Source organism: Anser brachyrhynchus (assembly GCF_964034855.1).
Source record: "Anser brachyrhynchus genome assembly, chromosome: Z".
NCBI classification, from domain to species: Eukaryota; Metazoa; Chordata; class Aves; order Anseriformes; family Anatidae; genus Anser; species Anser brachyrhynchus.
Window position 1 is genome coordinate 15,825,600 of NC_137697.1, and position 19,675 is coordinate 15,845,274.

At 38.5% G+C, this 19,675-nt stretch overlaps 1 protein-coding gene across 8 annotated transcripts in view; it reads right to left on the reverse strand.

The window, feature by feature from the left end:
- Positions 1 to 6,438: 6,438 nt before the first annotated feature.
- PDE4D (phosphodiesterase 4D) overlaps positions 6,439 to 19,675 on the reverse strand; it is a 305,421-nt gene continuing 292,184 nt past the window's right edge. For all 8 annotated transcript variants that reach the window (XM_080573437.1, XM_080573438.1, XM_080573434.1 and 5 more), the window contains 7 exons: positions 18,825 to 18,923; positions 18,571 to 18,735; positions 17,086 to 17,185; positions 13,089 to 13,243; positions 12,455 to 12,577; positions 11,767 to 11,949; positions 6,439 to 11,100 (listed from right to left, as the gene is read on the reverse strand). In XM_080573437.1, the coding sequence (XP_080429563.1) occupies positions 10,690 to 11,100; positions 11,767 to 11,949; positions 12,455 to 12,577; positions 13,089 to 13,243; positions 17,086 to 17,185; positions 18,571 to 18,735; positions 18,825 to 18,923 (1,236 nt within the window). In that variant the 3' untranslated portion in view covers positions 6,439 to 10,689. The remainder of the gene's footprint in view (positions 11,101 to 11,766; positions 11,950 to 12,454; positions 12,578 to 13,088; positions 13,244 to 17,085; positions 17,186 to 18,570; positions 18,736 to 18,824; positions 18,924 to 19,675) is intronic.

Sequence of the window (19,675 nt, forward strand, 5' to 3'; positions counted from 1 at the left end):
TCCCTGCTGGTCTCTCTGGACAGCTGCAGATATAACGTTTATAAATAAATATTTTATGAAGATGGGACTCACACATGGGAGTTTTTGGGGGATGGGGGTGAGGAAAAGGAAAATCCTACAAAATACTTCTGGTAAAGCATGTTTGAGAGTTGCCTTGCCCAACTGCAGGGGGGAAATAAATAAATAAAGCACATCCAATTCAGCTACAAGTCATGCTGTTTTTTCAAGTCAGAAATTCTGATAGATAACTTGTTTGAATACTAATGGTGTTCATTAATATTAATTACTGACTGTGAGGAGGGCACTGAGACACAGCCTGGGTCTTATGGCTCCTGCAAGACAGCCCCTCTCTCTGCCTGTTGAGCTGTCTGAGGTTAAGATATTTCTCGAGTGAGGTTGTTTTGCTTCTTGATGTCCTTCCACTTCTCCCCCTCTGGTTCTCAGCCTCTCCATGGCTTTTCAACACAAAGGCCCAGGTGCCTACAGCACTGGGGGACTGAAGAAAGCAAAGTAGACAGCAAGGAGCTGCATTACTACAAAAAAGTATCAGAACCATGGGCAGATTGTAATAAACTTTTCCTTTTTTTTTTTTCACTGTTTTTATATAAATTTGCATGAAATATTTCCAATTTTCCTTTAGTCATTTGTGCGTTTCATACTGGATTTCAAAGCAATCCTGGACAGACAGTTTTTGATAGGATTTGATGTGGTCTCATCATCTAATTGTACCTGAAGATGACTTATATGCATAGCCTTCAGCAAAACTGTAATCGGCTCTTTTCCTGAAAAGCCACACCAGCAAAAAAAAAAAATCTAACCAAGACCTAGTGTATCCTAGCTGTGCTCCTACACACAGACTCCAACTTACTTAATTAAATGAATTTAAATCCTTCAACACCTGTGGCTGGACACTTCAGATGGAGATATCCCCTGCTCTGTGCCTCCTTCCATGCCACTCAGCACCCAGGCGCTTGCTGCATAAGTAAGGACTTCTTCAGTTTGTTTTGCATTTAGACACACTGGAAACCATTGCACTTCTTTAAGGGATGATGCTCACCAGGGAAATGGTGCCTGCAGTAAAGCAGCTCTTTGCTGTATAGGAGATAGCTGGTAACTGTGAGCTGTGGAGTCCCCACTCCCCTGTCCCTAGGAAACACAGCTAAGGCACTAACACCAGCTGTCTACATGGCTGTTCTTTAACTTTTGAATCCACCAGCCAACTTCTATCACCTTTAAAGGCTTTAAGTTTCATGAAAAAAGCCAAAGGAGAACCCCCCTAACCTCCACCCCCTATCAATACATCTACCTATGTTGGTGTAGGCTCAGCCAGGAGCGTGCAACAAAAAACCAACAGAACCTGTGAGCGAGGATAGAAGGCACAAGAGATCTGGCTCCATAAGATCTATGATGGGCAGAAATGCGTGGCTTTTTACAACCAGTGCTCATTTTATGAAAGTGAGCCTATGAGAACATGCTATGCAGGATGCTGTTACACAACACAGCCTGGCATGATGCTGTGACCCATTTCTGGGTAAATGACAAAATTTTTCTCTCCTGCTGGACAAGGAGACTTTCTGGAGGGATATCATCACCTTGGCACCAGGAGAGTGAGAAAACCAGGGAACTGACCAGTCTACCCTTGAGTTATTGACTGGAGGCAATGTCCAAACACTCAGTGCAGAAGGCTGTGTAGCTCTTGCATAAACATTTTAATGGAATTCCTTTGGGATGGAGGGAGAACGTTACAAGAAACACAGGATCTGGGAGCTGGTTAGGCCATCCAAGTGCAAAGTTATTTGATGTACATGGAAGCGAAAGGCATGTGCGTGTACTGGTGCACACAGCTCAATCATATGGCAAGAGCAGAGAGCAGGAGCCTGGCTCTGCAAACTGCCCAGATCCTTCCACTGTCAGAGGCAACTTCTCCCATGTCTGGATGCACGTGTCCGTGTTGCCCAACACAGCGAACCAACACCATCAAACTCAATTACCTGATGGTGAAAGGAGGAGGAAACCCTAACATATTTTTGGGCAAGAGAGAGAAGCACCAACTAGGACAGAAACCCAGGGGCTGGTTCCCTCCCTCTTCATAGGGATGCCCACCCACCTCTCAGGGACCACAGTGATGCAGGTTGGGGGTGGCAGGAATAGGTCCGTACAGTGGAAAGAGCCAGTCCCTAGACCTAGGTGCTCTTTTAGGGTCTTCATCTGGTGGCATCTCGATGAGTGGGACAGGAGGCTGCCTGCCTCCCAGTCCTTTTGGGTGCCCTCACCCTACCGGCAGCCTGGATGCTTGGGGCTGTGCTCATTAAAAACACACACACACAACTATATATCCCTTGCTGTTTCAGTTCAGCTGAGGAAAACGGGGACACTGCCGTGACGCTAACACAGGGTGACACACAGCCGCTGCAGTGAACAGCATGCCACGATGGAGCAAGCGCTGCAGCCTGATCTTCCCCTGCTGCGTGAGCCCTTTCTCCAGGGGAAATACCCACACAGACACTAGGAACAACAACTGCCTGCACTGCTAAATCGTGTGCCCTTTCCCTCCTGCAAGCACATGGGAAGGAGCAGGACAATGAAGATTAAAGGAGAAAATCAGCTCAGATTGGAGGCTGTTATTATAAACAGAAAGATAAAGTTTTTTGCCTGGGAAGAAAATGCTTTGGTATTTTCCAATAAATGGCCCTACTACTTTATAGTTTGAAAAGTACTGTGATAGAAAAAGCCCTTCCATCTCTCAGCACCAGTCTTCCATTCCCCTGTCCCCACAATTCACTAATAACAAGCCCATTTCCAGGGCTACTACAACAAAGTGAATTGTGCATATCATTATAATTACCCTTAAAAGTAAGACCTGTGGATGCTCCCAGCATCCATACATATAGCACATCACTCATTTGTGAGGGTGGCATTGCCTCAGACCCTGCTCCCCAGCGTGGTCCCTGCAAACACGAGGCAGGAACAAAGGCAGCTGCTGCTGCTGCACTCTGTGCAGCCTGAACTGCTCACGTGCCAGCTCCCAGCCTGTTGGCTCCGTTGCTGGTGATTGGTTCTGACTAATAGGCAAAAGGACAGGCCAAGGGACTATCACATTTCTGGACCCATATGATCAAGCCATATCCTAATCTTCTCTTGGATGAAATAAACAGGTCATATTCCCTGACTCCTGCTAGACAGCCAGATTCCAGCTTTTTAATAACTTATTTTTTCTTTGCCTTTTTTTCTGAAACTGCATCTCCAGCTAGCACTATCAAACCTGAACACCTCAATTCCACTAACATCCTCAACACTACTAAAGGTTGCTTAAATAACATTCTATACTTCTCAAGCATTTTTTTTTTTTTTTTACAGGCTCGGCTTTGTAAGAAGCACTTCTCTGCAACTGCCATTAGCCAGCATCATCTCATACAGGCTGTGTTACTGATTCCTTGTTCGTCTCTCACCTTCTAAATGTATCCCACATTCTCCATTCCCAGCTGCAAGTGGTTAGTAGAGACATACTCCCCCACTTGTTGAGGAGAAGAGAGAGAGAAAGCGAGTGTGCAAGAAGCAAGGTTAGGGCTGCTTTTTGTTGATGTTTTTTGTTTTTGTTTTGCTACCAGCTTTGTCTTTGTGCTATATGTATTAAATAAACACATGCGATCTTAAAATGCCACAGAAGGCTTCTCTTTCCGCTCAGTGGCAAAGACCCTAAACCCAAGAACTGTTTTGTGTAGTGCACTGTTACAAACCTAGGTGCCAGTGGAGGATTTCCTGCTTGTAGGTGCACAGCCAGCTGGGTCATAAAGGGAGCTCTGCATCAGCTGTTGCTGCTCTTTCCATCAGAGCAGGGACATGGCTCAGTGTCTCTGCATTCAAGTGGTACTTTGCATCTAAGCTCAAGTAGCCTTTGTAGCAGGCTCCAGAAAACACCGTAGGTTTAGGAGGTCTACCCCTGACAGCAATGTACAATGCTAACCACAGGCTGAGAATGCAATGAGGAAGGCACACCTCTTGGTTTGGTCAACCCTGCAGCCAGTCCAGTTTTTGGAAACTTAAACAGGTTTATAAGAGTTTTGGCATATTAGTTCTCGAGAGTTTCAGCTCTCAGAAGGTACTGAAGTTTTTTTAAACCACCTCTAACTCTCTGTCTAGCCCTGCATATTGATGGCTTGTAGGCACTTGCTATATGCCAAGTCCCATACATGTACAACACGTGCCAATTGGACTTTGATTGCTACATGCTGCATAACCCGTATTTTATTTTCCAGCCTTCTGTGCTGCATGGTAGGTATGCTGATATCATAGTCATCTGCACTCCACAGACCACAGAGGACACAACATAAAGGCTCGTGGAGGTGTTTGTTCAGGAGGAGGTTTGTTCAGGAGGTGTTTGTAAAGGCTGGTTCAGTGTTTGGAGGTAACCATGCAAGGTGACAACTTTCTGATCTGCATTTGCTGTCTGCACAGCTCAACAGTGCTAGACAGTATGAGCTAGCTGGGACCAAACATCCTGAATCTTCTCCCTCTTGCTCTCACTGAGGTCTGTGTACCTAGTTACATCGTCATCCTCCTCCTTCTGTGCTACAGCCTCTTCTAGCAGAGAGTCATTGCACATTTTTAGTCCTTAAAGCTCTGCTAAATTGCATTGTATCAAAACAATTTTTTACTTTATAAATATCTGACAAGCACTTAGTTCTTACTACCACAATAGCTCTGAGGACCTTAACATAATTGCTTTGTGAGAAGAAAAAATTACAGCTTGGGGTCTAGGGAACTGAGGCATAATAAAGTCAAACTCAGTTCTCCTGTGTCTATATCCAGGCTATGGGATCACCTTTGATGGGATGAGATGATTTTGTTTGGAGGATATTTTTCCCTGACCAGGCTTTTCTCCCAGTTTATCACTCTGATTCCTGTTGTTAGGATGTCTTATCCTACTTTATTACTTTTGCAGATTTCTCAGCCAGTTTCACAGGATCAAGCTGGACATTTTCTGTACATTGTAGGCTAAACTAAACTGAACCAACTAAAGCCTTTTATAACGTTTGAATTTCTGCCCTCCTTCCCCCCCACCCCCTTTTTATTTCCTTAATAAAACTATGCAAAATTATTCACAGCTGGCAGAGAAATTGGGATGGTCATCCCAGTGTGTTTTCCAGCAGCTGTGATTTTTATTTTCAGTGCAGCAGAGAGACTGAGTAAATGAAGCTGCAGCTAGTCAGACTGTGTCCCCAAGAAACAGAGGAGTCATTAGTTCAAAAATACGTTCAGCTCCTATAGCAGCAGCTGACTGCAGTGAAACAAGGAATTCATTTTGGTTTTGCTCTGAAACATGCCAATCTACCAGAAGCATTATTATTGCCATGCATGCAGACTGAGACAGTGCCAATCCTGCCAGCTTCAAGCTCACCGCTTGTACAAGTGTGATACCCGAGCTCTTCACTATAGAGTTTTTAATAGAGCTAACAGGAATCTGGAGTTCCTTCCTCCCTTCAGGCTAAAATCCATGATGTATGCAGAACATTCTCCCCTTAGGGACACTGGGAATGTGTGAGGATGGGGACAGCACAGACGAGGGGCACCACCTGGTTTACCTGCCCCATGGTGCTCAGCACAGCTTCCTTCATCTTCACAGCCCAGCTCTTACCAGCCTCTTCTGCCACCAAAGCGTGATTTAAAAGGAGTCCTAAGGGTTGTACTCCTTGCAAACTAACTCCAAATCCAAAGGAGGATCTAAGAAGGAGGATCTTAAGGGAAAAAAAAAAAAAAAAAAAAAAAAAGGACATTGATTTTATTATTATTACTCAATCTGAAAATATTTTCAGCTAAGCATCTCCCCCGCCCCCAATAAGTACTCTGATCAAGTGGCTTATGAAAGCCACTTCAAAAGCATTAAGACTGAGTGCTCTACCACATTTCTTCAAGACAAGAGCTGGCATTTATGAAGTCTAATTTTAAAAAAACAATTTCTTTTTATCATCCATTTGAGCAGGGATTTTCTGGTCGATATTTACCTACAGTATTCTTCTTCCTTTTTTTTTTTTTTCTTTTTTTTTTTTTCCTCTTCTTTCTGATACCCCCATGTATTGCTCTGGCAGCAATCTCTACTCTTCTACCTCATTTCAGCTGAAGTCCTATTTTCTCAAGATAGGCTTCTTCTGCCACTCAAGTCAATAGTAAAAATTCCTGAAAGTTGAGACTGAATGTCTTTCTATACAACTGTATAGCACATCTCTGGATTAGACTTTATGAAATACCACATTTGACTAACTTGTCTGATTAGCACCCACATTTATTTTGTATTATCTACACAAAACTCAGTATGATGAAAAAAATAACATAACCTAAGTATTCTACCGATATGTTTTCTCTTAAGATGTCACGGCTATGATAAAACAAAAAAGAAAAAAAGAAAAAAAAAACTTGCAAAAGGAAGTCAAATACAGTAACTAGGCAGAATCAACCCATGCTTTTATTTCCATTGCATATAAAAATTTCATATGAAGGTATTGATGTACAGTACTATCCCATAGGCTGTAAGAGAGGCTAAGAAACCGGTGAAGTAATTGTCATGTGCAATGTTCACACAAGTTGCCACTCTCAAGACATCCCCAAAAGAAAAAATCAAACTAAAACAACAAAAAATTGTTCAGGATTTCTCTCATTATAGTGTCCCTTTTATACTGTTTAAAACAAAAGCAATCATTTTCCTTTGGGCCAGGGCTGCTAAAATCTACAGTTTGTGTCAAAAAGGAGGCTCTGTTTTTACTTGAAAAAGAATCGCTCCTTTCACCGAAAAGTTGCATGCTACAAGGGCTGGGCATCACTGGAATGGAGGACAGGCGTTTACCTTGCTCTGGAAAATTCACTGCTATCAGTCCTAAGCAGTCTGGAGTAATGTGATATTCAAACAGCAAGAGATGCTCAGAGTCCAATCTGCAAAACTAATGCTAGTGTTATTAAAAGGTTTACCAGATCTAGTGCATTATGCTATACACACCTGTACAAAGCCTTAGATACATCTATACAAAATAAAAGATTTGGCTGCTTATAACACTATTATTAGTGTTAGAAAGCATTTCCAAGTCTGAAGTTGTCTTTTGTTCTACTTTATGGATTCTGCTTATACAGTGGCAATTTGTGCTACTGAGTAAAGAAAGAATATTAGGTGACTAAAAAAAAAAAAAGTGTATGATATACTATTTTAATTCCAATTATTTCATTTGCCAATATGCATTAAAATCAGATGCTTAGTAGAGCTGCTTTCCAAAGCTCTTTCAGCAAAATTCAGTATTGAAATACAGTGTCAGTATTTTTTTTTATTTTTTTATTTTTTAGTAGTAGCAAGTAATGGCTGCAATAATCCCTGATGATAGCCTGTAAAAAGATAATCAGAGGGGCAGTATAATTATATTGCCCGAAGTCTGGAAAAGCTTGAACTTCCAGTAGGGTCATGAATGAAAGCTCACTGTAGTATCATGCATACTAGCTTGTACTTGTAATCCCCATAAGCTAGCACTAAAAATATGGTAGATATGCCCAGCCCTAGCCCCACAGCTACCTCACTTTCAAATGCAGCAAAACAGAAGAAAAAATTGTTTAAAGTTAAGGCACAGCCCTGGGACCAAAGACCTGCAGCTTTTTTTTTTTTCTTTTTTCCTTTTTTTTTTTTTATTGATATATCTTTATGTATTTTATACTTTTCTTGAATCTTCCATAAACAAGCTCTAAGGTGACAGAGAGTATATTACAGGAGAAAAAATGTACAAGGAATATGTATACACAATAATCATTCTCTCACCAAGAGTTTCCAAATATAGCAACACCACCCTCACAAGGATGATGTTATAATAAGAACTGGTAATTTACAATTAACATTACAGTATGTACATTACAATAAATACATGGTTGTAAACAGAGACAAACAAGACTGTATTACAGGTAAGGTCATTTGGTGAGAAAAATGCATGGCACAAATAAAATAAATAATGCATTTTAAAAGAATTGTCAAAGCTTTCTGAAAAATCCATTTCATTCAAGTTTTTAAAACTTCTGAATGCTATTTGTTCTATCTATATTCTTTCATTATCTTTTTTAACAATGACACAAAACAATTTAAAAATTCAAATACAGCATTATTGAGTACAGTAACTTGCAAGCTAAAGTGTACTGTTATAAGCAATGTGAATTTTCTCCCCCCCTTCCCTCCCCCCAATACCCAACTCATCGCATTTTATTATGGCAAAATTATTTAAAACACATAAAGCCACTTGTAAATTGTATTGTTTTAAAGCAGTGTGCAATGCTAAAACACACTTTGGCAAAAGAGGAAAAAGAAAAAAAAAGATTGTACAGTGCATTATATCCCCATCTCTAAGAAATGATACAATTTTCTATGATTTGATTGTCCATATGTATGGGTGTATATCTCACAATACAATATGGTGTTTTCTCTTCATTTACTTTCAGTTAGTGCAGATACAAAAACTTTTCAGGTCCCCATTGGTCATTTTGGAATTTATATTGCTTTTCCATTATTAAGGTTCCAGGCACTCTTAGGGATTGAGAGGATTTTTAGGTGGGTCAGGTTCAGGAAGAAATGATGAAGAACAAAATATAGTCGAAACCTTAAAAACATGAGTTCTCTTCATTTTCTTTCCTCCTTCAGTATCATCTGTGCTAAAGCCCTGTGAGGGCTAAAGCTAGAGAAAATTTTGATCTGGATATAGAAGAATGTGAAATGAATTTAAAGGCTGAATTATTATCCAATAGTTTTTAAAGAAGTTCTTATCTTAAAGAAGATCTCAGACACTTAAAAAAAATTAAAAAACCAAAAACCAACAACAACAAAAAATATTTATATCTGCTTATTTACTACCAAATTACTCCAAACAAGGGAAATAATGTCTGATTCCATTTTCTTTTGTTGAGAAATCATCTCGATATTGTCATTGTACCAGAATTTTACAGACCGGAGTCTGTTCCTTCTCTAGGCAACTATTTCCCAACTGAAAACTACAATTTTAATGAAGGGTAAAGCAGCAGAGATAAAAAATTCCTCCATTTCATGTGACCAAGCAACAGGACTGGCAAATGTCAAACATGAACTCCTAATTCCCTTTAGCTTTCCAAGTTATGGAAGTTTTCAGTACCAATCAAACCTAAAAGTAGGCTTCTCTCAGCACAAGCTGTATAAAGGATGAAAAATTCTGAGATTAAAATAATGTGAAGTAAACTACCACTCTCATGATACATTGTTCAATTACTTAAAAACATAGAAAAAAAGATGGACCTGGCTCTTCTTGCAATAAAAACATGAAAAAATAATGCTAATCACAATTTTTATGTTGTACACGTCTCAGATTAGCAAATGGTTTAACTAGATCGCTAAAAGATAAAAAGAAACTAAGGGAATCAAAATTGGAAATATTACATTAATGCTTTTATGCCAAAATATATATTCCACACACTGTATTAGCCTGTTATGATTTAGCAGTTTATAGTTCCCAGGCAAAAAAATGGTCTGAAAATCATGTTTCAGAGGGATGAATTTTATAAATATAGCAGAAGAGCTGCCTTTATATTAAAGACAATTCATTACCTTTCTTACTGGCCCTAGTCCTGCAAATCTTAATCTTAACAGTTGGTTTCGATGGTAGTACTACTTCTGGTACTAAGTCAGAATTGACAGGATCAGGCCACTACGAGGAAAACAGCAAAACATAACTTCCTCTAATATGTCTGGGAACATTATAATGAAAACGAAAAAAAAAAATCCATCATACTGTAGGAGTTTTGGGTAACATAAAGGATATTCATGAAACTCAATAATACATAAAATAATAGACGTTTACAATTCAATATTGTTTTGAAATTCTAAGGTGCAAAACAAGAAGGAAAGAAAAAACCCTAGAAGTATTATCCAGTGTAGCACAGATTTGTACTGAAAACTTGCAAGTTACTCTTTGGAAAAAATAACCAGTGGCAGATGAAGTCGGAAAGTGTTTTTCTTTAAATATAATACCTCGGTACATTTAATAATAAAAGTAAGCTCTACAAAAGATCTCTCTTTTACATATTATACAAAATGCAGAGTTCAGTGCAACCCGTTGGGTTACACTTTTTTCAGTCACTTATCAGGAAGACTTGAAATTAGAAAATTATGCAATTTCCACAGCTCATCTTCCTATTGGTAACAGATTCGTGTTGTGTCCCATCATTTATGTGCATTTGCTTTCCAGTAGGAACCTCAGTTTATTTTCTGTCTGTTTCCTCTGATGACGAACATTATCCAATGCTTAAGTTGTGAAATAAAATAAAAATAAAATAAAATAAAATTAAAATAAAATAAAAAACTACCAAAGCATACCAGCATTCGGTTGGCAGGTGGTACTCCTCTGAAAATATTTGATTTAATTAATCAAATCTGTGAAATTGAGAGCTTAGTAAGATGTAGTTTATGGATCTTCTTCCCCCACTTTCTGAAGCAGTGGAGGTGAAGATTCTGGTTACAATATTCCTGAGTGCCAAACTGAGTCATCAAGGTCAGTTTTGATTGACAAACGTCCTAGCAGATGACAGTGAGTTGTGATCATGATTGTAGCATATGACATACACTTTGGAAACCATTACTTAATTAGAGAGAGGAAGGAGGGGAGAGGGAAAGGGAGAGGGCAAGAGAGAGAGGATGTGTCCTCATTGTTATGTGTCAGGAGCGTGGTCTTCCACTGCACAAGGTTCTGTCTGGTTCTCTTCCTCTTCTACTTCTTCCCCTACTTGCTCATCAAGAGGAATTTCAGTGGATTCTGAATCTTGGGTGCAAAGAGTCTTGGAGTCACTGCAGCTGGTGTCTTCTTCTACTTGACTTCCACTGTCCTTTTCGGTGTCTGACTCCCCATCTTCCTCCAGTGTTAATTCAAACTGGAATTTTTCAGTTTGTCCCTGTCTACCCTCTTCCTGGTCATCAGGTGCAGGAGAGGGACTTTGAGGGATTGTGCTCTGGTACCATTCTCGATTGTCTTCCAGTGTATCTAAGATATCCTGGGCATCTGGGTGAACAAGATCTGCCCATGTCTCCCACAAAGGATGAACAATGTAGTCTATAAAACCCACCTGTTTCAAACAATACAAAATTAGAATGAGATCTAATTCACAAAAAATGAAAAACTATGAATAAACGTCACAGTAATTCAATCCATTTACTGTACAGAAGCTTTCAATATTCATGTTGTCTAAAAGAAATAGACGATAATGCCTGAGAAAGATAACACTAGCATGAGACACTATACACAGCACTCTTAAGGTGGCTGAAAGGAGTCCATGCTGTTCTAAGCAGAAAATAGGGTCTCAGCATTTCAAACCTCTCATTCAGGATGTTGGATAAGGACTTGGGAAGGATTTGTTTTCAACTGAATTGTTCTTTCCAAAGAACTCCATTGCATTTAGTGAGCCAAACAGCTGCTTTATATTTAATTCTGCTTTTGAAGGAAACCCTAATGAGCAGCTGTACAATATTACTTTCTGAAGAATATGCTTCATTGCAGATAACAACAATGATGGAATCCCTTCAGGAAACACACTGCTATGAACTATGTTTTCACAGTAAGAATCTTAACTCCTCTCACTTGCTACCCAGAAGCTGAATTAATTAACTCAGAGAGGAAAAACAAGGAAATAGTGCGTTCAGAAATTCATCAAAATATGAAAAATGGTTATGGACTATCTTTTTCCATTAAAATGTCATACTAGGCTATTTATCTGCCTACTGAAATCAGTTACCTGTGATTTTTCTACAGATGCATTGTGCTTATCACACATGGGACTTATCTCCATTCCCCTCTCTCTTTCCCGATCTCCTTGACGGAAGAATTCCTCCATTATTCTATCTGTCCATTGGCGGTATAGGTGGAGTGGCTTTGTTGGATTGCTGAGATCTGCACAGTGCACCATATTCTGAAGAACCTAAAATAGATTGAACACCTGCTGTGTTATTACACTGGAGAAAAACAGCTCCTTTTCCATTTACACATTTGGTGGCTGTGAAACGGAATCTTGAAAATACATGTACTGCAAGATTTATTCTGGAGAGCAAAAACTTAGTCCTTGAGTGTTTTTCACACTTGCAGTAATAGCCATGAATTACCTCACTTCTACTGCTTCTCCCCATGTAAGAGACAGAAAATGTTGCAGAGAAAGACCAAGAAGGTGCTGATAATTTGAAGGGCAGGGCAAAGCCAAAATCAGCCCACAAGTATATTACCACCTCATTACTTTCCCAAAGAATCATTCAGTACCTGACAGAATATGTCACATGCAAGAAACATATAAGAGAGAAGAGGGAAGAGAGTGAGTCACGGTGTGAAAATGGACAGTTGATCTAACCCAAGCTGAAGAGTAGGTAGGCAAATGCTGTTGATGATGTAACTCACGGTAATACAAATAGCCATTTACAGATAAATTTTCTTACCTGAATTCTATCTGAATAGTTATCAAGAAGTAAGACACCAGAACTTGTCACTTTTTTGGTTTCAACCATAGTTTTTAAATCAGCCAACAGATTCATATGCTTAGACATGTCTGTTGCAAGTACCTTGAAAGAAACAAAAGAATAAATGAGTATCATTTAAATTATTCTACTGACTTCTAAGAAACCTTTGGACCCAGAAACAAATGGTTCTCAGTAGAAAACCTAAGTTCTGTATCTGAATACACTACAGAAGTCTCGGTCCCATATGTCATGAGTGTCCTAATGGTTTCATTTTGATTATTTTAAGAATTTGACAAAATAATTGGAGAAAATCTGATCAGTCTAAGTTAATTATCATCAATTCAGTAGAAAATTTCCAGCTGTGATACTGAAGTGGCAAACATAGACATCAGTATGAAAACAGCTTGAAACAGGGCTGTATACCTTCCAGAAAGGTATACATGGTTATCGAAACTGAAAAGATCCCACTATTCATGTTTGGACAAAATACAATACAACTTCAGGTTTTTACTTCATCTAAGTCTAACAACTTGTAATTTATCCTAAAATGTTGCTGTGCATAATCATTCAGTTTGCTAGCACTATGCAAAAGGGACTCTAAAGAGGAACTCACAATGTCAATGACCATTTTCCTCAATGACTGCCTCTGTTTTTTGGTCAAATTCTGGAAAATGTCACAATTTTCTTCCTGTAGCAGCTTAAAGCCCACAGCTAAGTGATGATTCTCCAGTACTGATGAGTCATTGTACATCAAGGCGAGTTCAGAATCTGCAATAACAGTCACAGGGCAAAACATTACTAAAGCCTTTGCTTCCACCAAATCCCTTACGATTTTTCAAATTAATTACATTCCTAACAAGATTTACAGATGAACGTTTAGAAAACAATTTCCGGTAGTTCACAGAGTATCAAAACTTGCAGAATTAACGACTGAACATCTTAACAAATCAAGGCAAAGTATCCTGAGAAAAATAAAAAGCCAGCTTTGCAGTGGAGTGTGTACACATGCCTGGAATGGCAAGTTAGAAAACCATAAAAGGAAGATATTTTTCAGAATACATTTCCATATATGCATGAGGTCACATGGAAAATATTATGCATAAACACACAGACTAAAACACATTCTGATGTTTTTTTGTCCTCCTTCTCTCCCGTCCTCCCTCCCTCCACACCCACTAGAACTGAATTGCTTAAGTGAAGGTGCACCTATCCACTACTCAGACCTGTGAATACACAGCTAAGGCTTCAGTGCAGGTCAGGCAAACACCCGTCTTGGTTTCCAAATAATGTACCTCTGCAGTTATCTAAGACACTCAGCTGAGTATCAAGTTATGCCTAAGGGGCACCATTAGTCTGTGACAATGGATGTTTTGAGAGGAGGCTGGTAGGACAGTCACAGTTACACTTCTGATCTTTTTCTTGAAAAGCTATGTGGCTTGAAAGTGCAAGCAGTGGCCTTGTCTACTGTCTCATACTTGAGTGTGATCTACTTGTGATGCTAAAATGGTACCTTCTCTAACAAAACTATTCTTCGCTCAGTCACGCCATGTGGCTGTGAGAATAAGTGAAGCTCATACTCCTTTCTTAGGCCTGTACCAAGGCACATGTGAAGACAGCTTTGACAAATAAAAACAGTTTAGACAATTTTCTGCACAGATTTAGATTCTACACAGGAACGCCACACAATCAGCTTGCACTTTTTAAGACACAGGGTGAAAATGAATCTATCATCCAAAAAGCATTCTTCTTATGCAATCACATTTGTGCTGACATTAATTGCTGTTTATTGCAGTTGTTTTATCTGAAATCTAACCACATATGAGTTTATTCTACTCCTTGTCCTCTTTATCTTCCTCTACAAAAGCTTTGTTTTAAAATCTTTCTGGTTCAATGGGGTGCTTTTGTACGCTCTGCTCTTCATATTTCAATAGTCTCATTATGCTTTCTCCCTCTGTCTTCCTCTCTTGTCCTGAACGCATCGATCTTGTGAATTTGGAAACCCTTCCTCTAACTTCCCTTATCCTAATGGTAGCAAAACTGTAATAGCAAAAGGAAAAAGGAAGTTTGTCAAATGGTATCTCTTTTGTCTTCCACAGAATATTTATAAAGTTTGCCTTCTTGTCATTTTTCTTACAAAGAAGACAGGTAGTAGTTTATATTCCTTTCAAACTGCTTTCTGAAGAGCTTCAATTGCAAAACCCTCAACATAGCTGAACTACTTTGGAAGGGCTGCAACTACAGACAGAGTTAAAACATGCTCAACTTTGTAATGGAGGTGGAAATGGAAGAAAGTTCCCCCTTAGTAACATCTGTAGCACACTATAGGCTTCAAGACTATTTGGAAGGATAGACTTACAGTCGTCAAATATGCACCTCCCCTGATGCTAGCACAATCCACATTTGTTCATACTTTAATAGTGTTTATGAGGGATCAAGTTTTCGGACAACTTTCTAAATGGATTTTAAATCCTGAAACAATATAATAAAACTCTGAAATATAATGTGTAAATAATTATAAAGAATAACCTGAAATATGGAAAATATGTACACATGTTACATACTATAAGTCTATAATGATTTTTTAAATGTATTCTTATAGTTCTTAGTGAAATGCTAATACATTGCAAGGTTCGTTGGAAAACATAAAATTAGGTTTAAGAAAATGATCTTCTAGAGGTTAGGAAAATCTGGGATTTGAGAGATTTTGTAACTTTTGTAGAAGTCATGTGGGCATTGGTTCTCAAGTCCTCGTGGAAAATGAGTTAAAATCTTAAATAAAACTGAATTACATGCTCATTATGTCTATCTCTATTCCTATGGTTTCTTCCTCAAGCATATAACAACTCAAAAGGGATAAAACCCCTTTGTCTCTTTTGAGCTTACTAACAGCAGTTCCAGTTAGTGGCACTACTTGATTTACATGGAAGTCTTCTCCATCGGAAGGAACTTAGAATAACAAGACATTTCTTCTAAGCTGCTACATCAGAATCACTCTTAACTCAGCTGAGTTTCAACCATCTGCCTTAAAACTGAAAGCTTTACGTAGCACTACTGGCCCATTCATCTAGAAAGTCAAGCTGATTAAATGTAACCAACTCACTGGTTTCCCCATAGCAACTCGGAGCCACCAATATATCCTGCTGTTCAATTTCTAATTAAATAAACAAAAACTTTACTTATATGTGCCTACTCTTACGTGTTTGGGCTTTACACAGTTTCATGAACAATGCTTGATTCACTGTCTTTCTACACTACATTGCTAACTGCACTTACTACCAACACAGTACCAGAAATCTAGAGACAGTCCCAATCCTTCACTTTGCAGATGAGTCACCAAATAAAATTTCACTACAGGGTAGCCCTCAGGCCATTAAGGCAAATAAAATTAGATACAGGCTAGACTTGAGGTCTTATCTGAATGTACAGCAGAAATGAGTCAGAACAGGATCTCCCTTCTTCAAACTATACTGCTGATATGGGGTCATACTATTTTAGCACCAGTGGAATAGATTCACCTGGTGAATCTATTTACCCAGACAGTGTCTATGAACATGCAACCCAATGGGTCAAATACACAACTTCTAGGTATGCTTCCATTTCTGTAGCTTTTTCTTCTTATAGGCTTGGATTCTTAGAATTATTTCAACTTTTGTAATTCTGGATCAGTTATTGTAAAAGGAGAAGACAACAGATGGCAAAAGAAATAAGAGCATATGATGGAATTTGCTAAAATGTGCTACCCACTTATAGTAGGAAAAGAGAGTAAGATAATCAAAGCAAGTTGCACCGGGGCAAGAAGCCATTCGGTAAATGTGCTGTGATTAGGTTCAATGAGGCTAACAGTACTTTTCTTCTAGCAGAAGATAAAAGAGGGAAGTGGTTCATGCGGTGCTGCATAGAACAGCCTTGAGGAATGCAGAACAAGTACACTGGGTTTCACATTTGGAGATGGTGTTAGGGTCTCTTTTCACTGGGGCTTGACCCTCCATATATGAAGCATCACTGAGTCTCATAGAAAGAAAAAAAAAGAGAAGACATTTGCCACAGTCACAGGGGCCGGCTGAGAAAATTCAGTCCATGAGGCATGACTATGCAGAGATCAGAAAAAAAGTACAGCAGCCAGGCAGAGACAGAAATGCATCTACCAGTCCCATTTCTAAACAGAAAACTTGCTTTCTAAATTTCTTAAAAAAAGTATTGCTATCCTTGGTCATACCATATGCAGTATAAGCACATTAACGGTTGTTTTTCTTTCTTTTTGGGGGGTATTTTATATAATCTTACTTCATCTCCCACAACTTTATTTATATATTTAATTTAAACCAACCAATTTCCAGGAAAGAGACCACATCCAATACATTGAAGTAGTGGCAGGATTATAGTTCATGTCTTATTTTTCATGTCTTATTAATTCTTGCTAACCAGTACTGTGTATATTATTTCTAAAGTTACAAGTAATACAAAACATTATCCAGTTGAAAAAACAAACATCTACCTATTTACCAAAAGGTACAAATAAAAGCAAACAATTAACAGATTTTGTATTTCTCAGGTGCTATGTGCAGATCTTGCAACAAATTTTTGAGAAAACCACTGAACATCAAACTTACTTGTGTTGATAAGAAACTGGTTTGAAACCCCAGGATGATCTACATCATGTATTGCACTGGCAAAAATTGCTGCAAGAATCTCCAAATCAGTGAACACTGCCTAGAAAACCACGAAACAGAAATGACAATCACTAATCAATGAAAAAATGGTTTCAGTAAAAGGACTACTTTTAATCTCGATCTGAACATTAAAAAAACACATTTGAAATGCATCTGGAATCTTAAGAAGATATTTTACACATAGGTTAACACAACCTTTTGTAAAATCATCCATTATGTAGAATTCCATAAATATTTCAAGCTTGGCCATGAAAGTAAAACTATCCTTACTTCACACTGACAGCATCACTAAATTCAGTAACAACTGAAGTGTTTTGCAGCTTCAGTCTATAAATAAATCAACTTTTATTAAACCAGTAGTTACAGATTTAGATTTCTGACCCATAGCACAAATTCAAGTTAAAAATTCCTGCCAGATTCTTTAATGTTACATCTGACATGTCTATGTTACACAATAAACACACAGTCCTGCATTTGAAGAATGAACATCTCCTCAATGACACTAAAGGAAACGGTGATAGACTACAAGGAATCTTACTTAGCATTTACTGATGTTTCTTTGTATGAGAATATTAGGAAGATAGGAAGCAAGGACTGCAAGGGACCTCGCGTGTCACTGAGTCCTATCCCCGGTTGTTACAAGTTCCCAAGTTACATAATGGCTTTCATAACTGATCAAGAACAGCTTAGAAGTACGTAGATCAGCAATGGCATTGGGCAGATACTGCCATTTTACTGGTTAAAACTGCAGAGAGCAAGGTCATCAAAAACAGTTGATTTAAATACAATCAAACAAACAAACAAACAAAAAAACAATAAAATCAAAAAATGCTCCTGATGTTCAGTTTAGCTGTTTGGTGAAGATGGTGGGGATTTAAGAGCATAAGCTGATCTCCCTCTTTGAGATATAGAAAATCTTTCCCAAGAGAATTCCAGAGTCTTTGTGGATCTTTGCCAACTGTCATTCAGGTTCAGAACAAATATGCACAATTTGAAAACAACAACAAAAAAATAAACAAATGGCCTTATTGAGAGAATCCTGTTTTATCACTGTCTTTCCTATGCAATTCCACTGTGGTTAGTGAGAGTCCCACATGGAAAGTAATGACGGAACAGGATGCAGTTAATAGCGAAATGATGGAAACAAGTTACAAATTGCGTTACAACAAAAAAGGTTATGACAGCACAAATCTGCAAGTATAAGACCATGACTTTGAAGAAAAACATGACATTTTCTGCACAATATTTACATACAAATAAATCTGGATCCTCACAAAGTATCTTTAGAGAGAGGAACTTACGAAATATCAAGATTTTTTTTTGAGAAATATTGCAGAAACTAAAATGTTTATCATTTAGTTGAGAAAAGTCTTAGTGTGTTCCTTTCTCTCATGCCTGCCTCTTTCCCACCTCGGTGTAGTTTACCTCTAATGCTGGGGTTGATAGCAGGACATGCGTTGACTGAACAACATCTGCAGCATGTATGTTATTGTGATATGCCACATCTGCATGGTAATGATCTTCTAGGGTCATCAGGTAAGTTATTAAAGTGTCTACTGGAATTTTAAATGTTTTTAACAAATCTCGTTCCTAGAAAAGAAAAAGGGAAACAACTCAGATTACAAAGCACAGAAAAATCTCTGAGATAAGCATGAAGCAGTATGGCTGCTCCTACTTGCCTGAAAAATGGTGTGCATGATGACTGTCAAAGGTCTGTTTCCAGATAGTTCTGCTACTCGGAAAACCTGAAGGCCCCATTTGTTCACATCTTCTAGTTCCTAGGACAGAATCAAGCAACAGAACCACTGAAATCTAACACACAGATTCCAGAATTTTTTGATTAAAACAGCTACAAATGGCAGACTCATGAAAATGCAAAGCTTGATGCCTGCTAGAGTCACTGTGAAAATTATATGCTAAACTCTGAAAGGGGGAAAGCTGCTGCTACTAATCTTGTAATGTTTGCACTTGCATCTACCACCTCTCCTGATTTTAATTCACTAGGGAGGAAAGAATGCCACTTTTAAGTGGATTGCTCCAGAGGAAGAGATGCAGCATTATCTTGAATGAGCTGACACCCTTTCTATCTCACTGCCTAGTAAGAGCAAAGTTCAGTGAGGAGGTGAACTGCAGAGACACTGCAGTTCTGCTGCTGTCTTCCTGATCCTCAAAAACAGGCTGTTGAAATAAATAGGGAGATTCCTGAGAACATATTGATAGGCATATTTCCAAATACAAACATCTAAAACTGAATGAATAATCACTTTATACCAGTGTTAGATTATTGCCAAATTGTTGCTGGTGCAAAAATCTCAATAAGTGTCCCTAAAAACAAAATATGTACATGGAAAATGGAGTTGAAGACAGGATGTGCAAGGATAGCTCTAATGCTATACAGTTGTGCAATTTTGAAAAGCATGGGTCTGCTGTAGATTTTCATTCCTCTGACAGTATATAAGTTTATTCTTCCTTCCTCAGGTATTATTAAGGAATATGCAGCATTATTATTATTAATATATGCAACTGACAG